Source organism: Chiloscyllium plagiosum, unplaced genomic scaffold, assembly GCF_037043375.1.
Source record: "Chiloscyllium plagiosum isolate Xiang-an unplaced genomic scaffold, Cpla_swu_hap1 HiC_scaffold_21, whole genome shotgun sequence".
Taxonomy (NCBI): Eukaryota; Metazoa; Chordata; class Chondrichthyes; order Orectolobiformes; family Hemiscylliidae; genus Chiloscyllium; species Chiloscyllium plagiosum.
Genome location: NW_028270159.1, coordinates 35,012,289 through 35,022,783, shown reverse-complemented (window position 1 = coordinate 35,022,783; position 10,495 = coordinate 35,012,289). Strand labels below are relative to the sequence as shown.

Below are 10,495 nucleotides of genomic sequence, written 5' to 3'. Positions count from 1 at the left end.
ATTGTGTTTCAGTGGTTAGCACTGCTGCCTCACAGCGCCAGGGACCCACCTCGGGCAACTGTCTGTGTAGAGTTTGTACATTCTCCACGTGTCTGCGTGGGTTTCCTCTGGGTGCTCTGGTTTTCTTTCATAGTCCAAAGATGTGCAGGTCAGGCGAATTGGCCATGCTAAATTGTCTGTAGTGTTAGATGCATTAGTCAGGGGTGAATGTAGGGGAATGGGTCTGGGTGGGTGGGTCGGTGTGGACTTGTGGGGTCGAAAGGCCTGTTTCCACAGTGCAGGGAATCTAATCAAAGCTGTCATCTCCAGCCCATTGACCTTTTACATCAGTGAAACACAAGGATACTGCACAGTATGTACACTTAAAATACCTTTATTTATTCACAAAAATTGGAATTTTAATCAGCAAAAATGACCAGCATATCACTTTCATTCAGGATTATGTTCTAACAGAGAGGATGTATATTACACAAAAGTAATGACAAAAATAAGAGCTGTGATACAGTACTGCTGGAAAGCACAAAGTGCCTCCTCACTTCCAGGTAAGGTACATATATATATAACATTCTATGCATGTGCCTTTTTACTTATACTAATAAATTCTTTTGCACCTTGTATATAAAGAACAGAACGTATAAGTACTTAACATAAGAAAAACTGGCCCAATGTATAAAATCAAAATTAAGAAAGGATTAAAGGATGAACAAGCAATATAAAAACAGAAAAGGCTTTGTAGGCAATGTTGCTTCTCTATCTCCTACATAATGTTTGAGCATTGATTCTAATAGCTCGTCCCTGAAATGGTTTTCTATCTTTTTTATGGAATGATGGGAGAGATGTTTTATTAATATTTAATATGCAGATATTATCCACATTATGGTTAAATACTCCCAGTCAGATTTTTCAGCCATACGTTACAAACAAAACTGTTCCATGCTAGCAGATTACTGTGGCTGCCTAAAAGATTTCTTTCAGTCTAGCAATACAATATGGTCAACAGTGAGGTATTTTTGCCACACAATCTCTTTATAGTAGTAATATATAAATATATATGAGTTATTAGTAGCATGTAAATAAATACAAAGAACCAAATGTGGTCTGAAATTGCAGTCTTCTTAGTGTTGGGAGAATAAGTTCAGAAATGTATGTTGAACCTTCACTAATTCATGGCGACCGCAAGACAAAATCCACTGACAGCAATTGTAACTAAACCTCTGCTGCTGATCGGTACAGACCTAAAACCTCCAGCTTGTATCACAATTACTGCATATAAATATCAATCCTGCACCTCAGAATAAAGCAGGAAGTGATGTACATATGCATTATTGAAGTCAAGATCCAGTTTTGTGTCATGCTTTGAGCAATAAAGTGTGGGCCAGGTGTTGATAGTATAGTGAAATATTGACAGGCAACACTAGTGTTTGTACTTACACGTGCAAATGCAGCTTCTCAATAATAACTGCAATCAATTTTGTAAACTGTGAGTTCAGTGCTCATTCATCTGGTTTTGAAAGCTTAATTTTCGGTGCTAAATGAATACAAAAATACAACATGATCCAGCTTTTATCCTCAGTCAAGTACCATCCAAGATATGTAAGGTGGTAGGCACATACTGCAGAAGTTGACAGCAAACTCTTCAAAGTTGCATTACTGGTGTAAACAATACATGGCCCTTCAGTAGGAACTTAGTCCAAAGGTTAATGGAAGCCTCTCTAAATAATGCCTTCCAAAAAAAAATGCAGCTTTTGTAAAAGCACTTGTCTTGCAATAAGTCATTTGAAAAATAAAACTGTCATGTCCTCAGTTGCTGGTTTATTTGTGTGATGCAAAACAGGTATTCGTATCATCCATTGGTCTTCCAGAGACTGGATTACATGATTAATAAAAGCACACTTGACCAACAGAAAAGCCAAACTCCTGAGTGCCATTGCCATTATTAAAGAGTGCTAAATCTCTAAGAGGTAGTAGATCAACTTCATCAGTGGTGACTTCAAACTCAATCTCATGCGGTCCAGAGTCATTCAACTGAAATAAGACAGTAATATTTTAAACAGTTGTTTGTCAATGGTATCTTGTAACTGTTACAACATTAGGACAAAATTTAGAAGTGTCAGGGTGTGTGTACTGTTTACATATAATTGGGAAGACAGGAACTATAACAAATGAACTGAAGTGAAGGTAATCCTATTGATCACATACTGAGCTAAAACTATGTTCTTAATAATAATATTGTACTGAAGCATTTCAAAGCATTTACATTTGTTACTGATGCATTTAAATACGTTATGTGCATTTTCAATTCTAATAATGTTTATTGCAATTTTATGCCAACACATAACATTCAGAACTGACATTCGCTTTGTGACAGTTGCTTTTAAAAATGGCAAAGATCTTCTGGCCTCCTAAAATTTTGTTGCATTGATCTATTGCCCAGGTAGGTTGAACTTCCAACAGGTAATCCCTTGCTCCCCATGACCCTCCGCAAAAGTCTCCAGATTTCTGACAGTACCACTGAGCTTCTGTAAATGGTTACCCAATAAATGTTAGGCAGAAACATTCTAACCTAACTCCTGAGTAACTATGTAAATAATCCAATCCAATCACTCACATAAGCACTGCTCCACTAATTCGCCTGAATATCTCCCTGAATCACTACTCCCTCCGCCAGATGAACACATTAACCACCAGAGACCCAATTAAACTCAAACCCAACCCGATTGTTTCCATCATCAAATGACCATCTGACTATGATCATCTTGACTGGACTCTTCCACCTGACCCTGAACCGACTCTCTCTGACCCACCTGCCTCCCTACCCAGCTACCACCCTAACATCTTACCTCACTGACCCCATCCACTCTACCCATTCACTAACATTCACACTGGACATCTAAACTTAACATAGGCAGCTAGTGCCATATAAAAGGCATGTCTTCTGCACTAATCCTCTTCACAGGTTTTAGCAGGGATTTCTGTATCAACAGAACTCAGAATGTTACATCAGAACTCAACTCTTCTAAATGTATAACCAGGTAAGTGTGCAGGTTTCTGACTTATCAGCATTAGAAACTGAAGTTCTAACACTGATTGGAAGATTTGAGCCTTACTTGTAAACTCCATTCACTCATTTAGGACAAGTTTCTGAAGTTTACTCCCAACAAGTTTCTGAAGTTTATGCCAGCATCTTATTTATGAAAGGAAACTTTGAAAACAAGCACTTGCATTTAATTAGGGCTTTTCTATGACATTATTCTTGGGATATCTTGCTTTGGAGCAAGTAAGTCCATGTCTATGAATTTATAAATCTCTTATATCATGATTCAAAAAGTAGGAGATTTTTCTGGTGTCCTAGCTAGCATTAGCCCACTCCATCAACACCACCAAAAATAGATGTTCTGATATTTTGTAGGGCCTTGTGGACATTCACCGGTATAACAACAAGATTGCTTGGGAAACACAATCTATCAGTTAGGCAGCACTTTGGAATGTCCTCAGGATGTGTCGAGATGCTATATATATGCAAGTGCTTTGTTAATGTACATTTCTCCATGGAGCATGGCAATTCCCAAGTGAGACATTGGAAAGGCAAATTAATAGCTACTTATTTATTTTGTGCATGACCAGTTTCTGTCACACAATATTCCTTCATATTGTTATCATGAGTAATATATAAAAGGCTACAGTATTATTCCATAAATTAATGAAAACGTACCGAGCATCCATCAAAATTAACTGAGAAGCTTTTGTGCCCATTATGTATCTTCTTTTGGTTGTCACCCATGAATTGAATTGTTCTGGAATCACTTATATTCATCTTGACCAAATTAAGACCGGGTTTACACTTGTAGATTAGTTTTTGCCTGGCATGTGTACTGTGAAGTTTTAAAAAACGAAGCTGCACAATGTTTACTCCAGGATATTCAAACTGTAAATGAAAAAAATGAAACAAGGTTTGAAAAATTTAGAGTTTGAAAGTACATCCTATGACACTTTGCGTTTCTTTTTAAAATTACTCTTTAAATCTCACCAGAAATCCTCCTTCTGTAGTGCTGAACCACTGATGTGCACTTTCCTTTGGATGCTCTTTGAACCAACCTTTTGTAGGAACCTGGGTAATTTTTTGAAAAAAGGCTATCAGTCCAGGAGTTCATTCTCCAATTTAAAAAAAAAAATTCTTCCCCTTAACAAAGAACTGAAACAATAAAGTTGTTTTGCAGCAGTAAGGATTTTAATTTGGAGTGGTACAACTTTGAAGAAGAGCCAAAAAACTGCAGATGCTGCAGGAGGCTGGAAGAACACAGCAAGCCAGGCAGCATCAGCAAGTGGAGAGATCTACGTTTCTGGTGTAACCCTTCTTCAGGACTGAGGGTTGGGTGTAGGGGGAGCTGCAGATAAAGGAGGTGGGGGGGGGGTGAGTCAGGTTGGAGAAATGTGATAGGTGAAGACAGGTAGAGGGTACAACCTGATTGGTCAATGGGAGGAATGAATCCGGTAGGTGGCAGGGAGAAGTGGAAGGGAGGGGAAGGGGGTGGGAAGGGAATCGGGAGAAGGAAAGAGAGGTTATTTGAAGTTGGAGAACTTAATGTTGAATCCTTGAAGATGTAGGCTCCAATTTGTGATTTGCTTCATTGTGGCAAAGGAGGAGGCCAAGGATGGTCATGTCGGAAAGGGAGTGGGATGGGGAAGTGAAATGGGCAATGACTGGGAAGTCTGGTTGGCCTCTGTGGGCCCAGCTGAAATGTTCAGCGAACCTTTCCCTAAGTTTACATTTGATCTCCCCGATGTAGAGAAGACCACATTGAGAGCACCTGATGCAGTAAACTAGGTTGGAAGAGAGGCAGTTGAACCTCTGTCTCGCCTGGAAGGACTGTTTGGGGCGCAAGATGGAGGGGAGAGGGATGGTGTCCAAACAGGTTTTACATCTTTTCTAGTTGCAGGGGTAGGTACCTGGGGGTTTGCAGGGGGTGGGGGCTGTCGGTGGGGAGAGTAATGCAAACCAAGGACTGTCAAAGGGAACAGTCCTTGCGGAAGGCAGAGAAGGTTGGGGAGGGGAAGGTGTTCTTGGTGGTGGGGTCTACTTGGAGTTGGCGAAAGTGTTTAAGGATGACACGGTGGATGCAGAGACTGGTGGGGTGGTAGGTAAAGACAAGGGGTCTCTGTCTTTACTGTGTTGGGGGGCACTTAGACAGTGGAACAGGGAATGGAGGTGTGGGGCGGACAGCTGTCTGGGTGACAGAGGGAGGAAAAGCACATTGTTTTTTATGAAGAAGATATACAACTTTGAAGAAGGTCATTTAACCATTTGATTATATCAGTTTTTCACAAATCAAAACAACATGTCTTAAGTCTTTATTTTCCTCTTTTTATGCATATATTGAGTTCCAATTAGCTCACTAGGCTGGATGATGTTTTGCAATGCGGGTTCAATTCCTGCATGAGCTGAGGTCACCACGAAGACTCTGTTTTCTAAGTTTTGTCCCTTGTCTAAACTGTCGTGATGCTCAAGTTAAACTCATTCAAATGAGGGACTGGTCTATAATGGCTTTATATGTTCAACAGATGATCACTTATTTAATACACATTTTTTTCTCCCCTGAGCACATTACTTTCCATTCTTTCCTCAAATGTTTTGATCAAATATAGAACATCTGTTTGGAGAAATGTAAATCTTTCCAATTTTTGACACCTGTCATTCTGGTAATCCTTTTGTTCAGAGTTGGTAGAAAGGCTTAATTAGATATATGTTATATGATAGGATCTTGATACTTATGCTGGATGCAGTTCAAAAGAGATTTACCAGGATGTTGCTGGATATGGAAGTTTTCAGCTATAAAGAAAGGCTGGATAGGTTGGGGCTTTTTTCACTGAAACATAGGAGTTTGCGAGGCGACCTGATAGAAGTTTATAAAATAATGAGGGGTATACATAGGGTTAATGATAGTTGTCTTTTCCCTCAGATGGGGGATTTTAAGATTGGGAGCGTATTTTTAAGGCGAGAGGAGAGAGATTTAAAAAAGACAGGAGGGGCAAATTGTTTATACATTGGGTAGTTCATGTATGGAGTAAACTTCCTGAGCAAGTGATGGATTTGGCCAAATTATAATGTTTAAAAGACATTTATGAGTACATCAATATGGGCCAGGAACAGGCAGGTGGGACTAGTTTAGTTTGGGATTATGTTCGTCATGGACTAGTTGGAGCAAAGGGTCTGTTTCCATGCTGTATAACTCCATGGCATGCATTGTCTTTTCGCATCATTTTTCAAATTTGGATATCTGTATTATAACCCCGACGTCGCCTTCAGTAGGTAGGAACCCAGGTCAACTTTCCTCCACAATTACCCAGATGAAGAAGTAAATTCTATCACAAAATCATGATTGCTTTAACTGAACTACAGCATTCTGTTTTCACTAATGGGAAGATGTATTAATGACAGGACAGTTAAAGTCCTGGGATGATACAATTTATGATGAGAACACTTCATTAGTTTCCAGTGCCTGCAGTACCTCATTCTCCACAGTTGGCAAGCAGGTTGCTCCATCTGCTGTAAAGTTGCAGTAGACCATAAGTGCATCATATGGACAACCTTGATTAGGGTCAATATAATAGAAACCTAGTGAGGAACAAAGAAAACAAAATCAGGTTGACTTTGATGTCAGCTGTCCTCCATTTTTAATAGAATCATAGCATCCCTACAGTGTGGAGGCAGGCCATTCGACCCATTGAGTCCACACCGACCTTCCAAGGGCTTCCGACCCACCCCCCAACCCTATCCCTGTATTTCCCTTGGCTAATCCATCTAGCCTGCACATCTGGATGCTATGGGTAATTCAGCATGGCCAATCCATCTAACCTGCACATCTTCGGATGTAATCATCTCAAATTAAAATAATTTTAAGTTTACTTTGCAAGTCTTTGTTAATAACCCAAATATGGAAGTCAAGCGGTTGTCACTGGTGCAAACCTTTACATTCGCAGCAAATGGCCAGTACCTAAGAACAACAAGGTGGAGAATGCAGTGTGGACCTGGTTGACAGCTCAGCCAGAATTTGTCATGGAGAGACTGAACGTATCATGTGCAACATGCTTGGGCTATGCATTCACTGTTGCTTTTTTTGCCATTGTTCTTCAACAAAGAAAACCGTTAATTTTCTGAAATATATTGCATTTAGTTTCCAAAACACTGCAGTGGCACAAGTTCCAGTGTTTGTAGTTAACATCTTTATGCTGATACTATGCTACTGACCTCTTTGTTCCTGAGTTATAATATGACTGCAGTTCAAAAGTTCTTCATTGATTGCCAAGTGCTTTGGGTTGTCTTGAAATAGTAAAAGGCACAATTTAAATCTAACTTTATGCTCCAATTGATTATCATATCAATGGATAGACTGAAATATATTCCTGAGTTATGATGAAGGCTGTGAAATTATACCAAATGAAGGTGAGCTTGGCATTTTGTTTTAAACTTTATTTAAATTATTCATATTCACCAAATTGGCAAACAGGCTCATAGCAAGTGTGTTGGACAAATGAGTCCAACTCATTTTGAACAATGTCATTTGCAATCTGCGTCAACCTGCAGTTGCCTGTCTGCTGAAAAACTGCCTCTGCTCCCCAAATTCTCAGGTAAAACTCCTAATTTTTCAGAAAAGATTACCTCTTTGTTTACCTGTTTACTTTATACCATCAATGAGGTACACTCATTGTCTCAGTCCAAGAGCTATCTAACCACCTACACACAGCCTTATTGTAAATTAAAGGGTGGGTTTGGACATTATTGTAGCAATATTGTAGCAAATATCAATAACTTTTATGAATCATATTACAAATTCCCTATCATCAATTTCCTGAGAAGGATGCCAGCAGTTTTGCATGGAATGACTTACTCCAAAATCATTATGCAATATGAGTTCAGTCCAGATTGTTAATGCATTAAAGATTCATTGATTTCATGTCATACATGCCCATTATGTCAAGTGACTGAGTTACAACGAGAAGTGGGTAGACACAAAGACTGAAGTTTGCCAGCATTATGGAAACATGGCTGGTTCACCATGGTCTTTACCATCACGGAGCTGTGGCTGACACAGCTTCAGTTCTTTGCAGGTTGAGGCAGGGTTGTCCTTGGTTCCAGTGGGTGGGGCAACGATATACCGAATTTCCATTTTTAAAGCTTCCAGAGTTTTCCAAATTTTCTGGGAAACTGTACCACGTGCTTTGCTCAAAAGTATCTGTCAACAAAAGGCAATATGGGAAAATAATTTAGTTTAGTGTCTCCTCAAATGTGCCATATGTGCCTGCATTTATTACTTCTTTGCTATTAATAGGTATAAAACTTGAATTAAATACCTCCTGTATAAGATACCCAAAAGCTGTAGAGCCTGTTATGTGCAGTTTTGTGATCTGATGCAGTCAACACTTTCTCCACAATGTTAAATATAATTTAAGGCACTTCTAAATATCAGAGTTTGGTTAACCTCCTCACAGAACTGCAATAGAAGCGTCCCATGCTGGGCCATTACAATCAGGAGTATGTTGACTACTAAATGTACACTCGCCAAGCAAAATATTGGGTATTCCTTGGCATCTACAAATGTTATTAACTCCCCAGTGCGGCATCACAAATATTCTACCTTCCACTCCAGTTCCAATAACATGAGCAGAAGGTAAAAGGATGGTCAGCAGAGTCAGGCATACACCTTTCCAGTCAGACTTTTATTTCCACCTGCATATCATAAAAATCCAACATACAAATTACTTGCTTCCTGTATAATAGCCCCAGTTCTCACCCAATTATCTCTTAATTAATTTAACCATCATCTATTCCCTAGTTCCATTTGGTATCAGGCATCCCTACCAGCCTGCAATATGACACAATCTTGTTATATAATTTGAATTATTCTAGCAGCATCAACACACTGAAACGAAAACAGAAATTGTTGAAGAAACTCAGCAGGTCTGGCAGAATCTGCGGAGAGAAAACAGAGTTAATGTTTTGAGTTCAGTGGCCCTCCTTCAGAATCAAAGAACAAAGAAAAGAACACAGAAAATTCACAGCCCAGGAACAGGCCCTTCAGCCCTCCAAGCTTGAGCCAATACAAATTACTGTCAAAACCTGTCGGTCAATTTCTAAGCATCTGTATCCCTTGGCTCCCCACTTACTCATGCATCTGTCCAGACGCATCTTAAATGAATCTACCATCTCTGCTGGCAACACATTCCAGGCGCCCACCACCTGTGTGAAGTACTTGCCGCATGTATCCCCTTAAACTTTCCACTTCTCACCTTGAAAGCGTGACCTCTCATTATGGAATCCTTCACCCTGGGAAAAAGCTTGTCTCTATCCACCATGTCGATATCCTTCATGATTTTGTAAACTTCAATCAGGTCCCCCCTCAATCTTCTTTTTTCTAATGAAAATAAACCTCACCTACTCAACCTCTCTTCATAGCTAGCACCTTCCATACCAGGCAACACCCTCGTAAACCTTCTCTGCACCCTCTCCAAAGCGTCCACATCTTTTTGGTAATGTGGTGACCAGAACTGTACACAGTATTCTAAATGCGGCCGAACCAATGTCTTGTGCAATTTTAACATGACTTGCCAGCTCTTATACTCAATACCCCATCCAATGAAGGCAAGCATACTATATGCCTTCTTGACCACTCTATCCACCTGTGCAGTCACCTTCAGGGTACAATGGACCTGCCCTCCCAGATCTCTCTGCTCATCAACTTTTCCCAAGGCTCTTCTGTTCATTGTATAATTCGTTCTAGGATTAGTCTTGCCTAAATGCATCACTTCACATTTGTTTAAATTGAAATCCATCTGTCACTTTTCCACCCAACTCTCCATTCTATCTATATCCTTCTGTATTCTTTGACAGTCCCTTATGCTTTCTGCTACTCTACCAATCTTCATGTCATCTGCAAACTTGCTGATCATACCAACAGTTCCCTCTTCCTCTTCCTGGACACTGAATATTGAAACGTTAATTCTGTTTTCTCTCCATGGATGGTGACTTGTTGACTTTCTCCAGCAATTTTTGTTTTTGTTTTAGATTTCTAGCATTCACCGTTCTGTGTTTTATATTAGCATAAACAAACTTACTGGCTTGTTTCTCCATTCTGCTTCCTTGAGCTCCAGAGGCATGTTCTCCCACACTTACCATCACTGGGCACAATTCATGGAATGCTTTGGACAGTACATTCTCCAAATGAGAGCCGCGTGTATACAACAAATATTTGATATTTGGACAAATAGATCAACTCGTGGATTAAAATACTGCAAACAAATTAAAGTTTTAACAAGATCCTACTTTTTTCAATGGATGTTTATACTCTCATTTTTCTAAGTCACTGGGATAGCACTTAAAAATCTATAACTCAGAAATGTCATTGGGACATTTCTGTGCTACTAGTGCTTTCTTGTGAAGATATTCATGCACGAAAAATGTATTGCTGGAAAAGCGCAGCAGGTCAGGCAGCATCCAAGG

The 10,495-nt window shown here is 39.7% G+C and overlaps 1 protein-coding gene across 1 annotated transcript in view; it reads right to left on the bottom strand.

Moving 5' to 3' along the window:
* Positions 1-357: 357 nt before the first annotated feature.
* Positions 358-10,495, bottom strand: part of LOC122564606 (uncharacterized) — a 272,583-nt gene continuing 262,445 nt past the window's right edge. The window contains exons 63-67 of the mRNA XM_087998687.1: positions 8,066-8,231; positions 6,507-6,613; positions 4,028-4,108; positions 3,713-3,925; positions 358-2,025 (exon numbers count right to left, since the gene is read on the bottom strand). Coding sequence (XP_087854813.1) covers positions 1,879-2,025; positions 3,713-3,925; positions 4,028-4,108; positions 6,507-6,613; positions 8,066-8,231 — 714 coding nt within the window. The 3' untranslated portion in view covers positions 358-1,878. The remainder of the gene's footprint in view (positions 2,026-3,712; positions 3,926-4,027; positions 4,109-6,506; positions 6,614-8,065; positions 8,232-10,495) is intronic.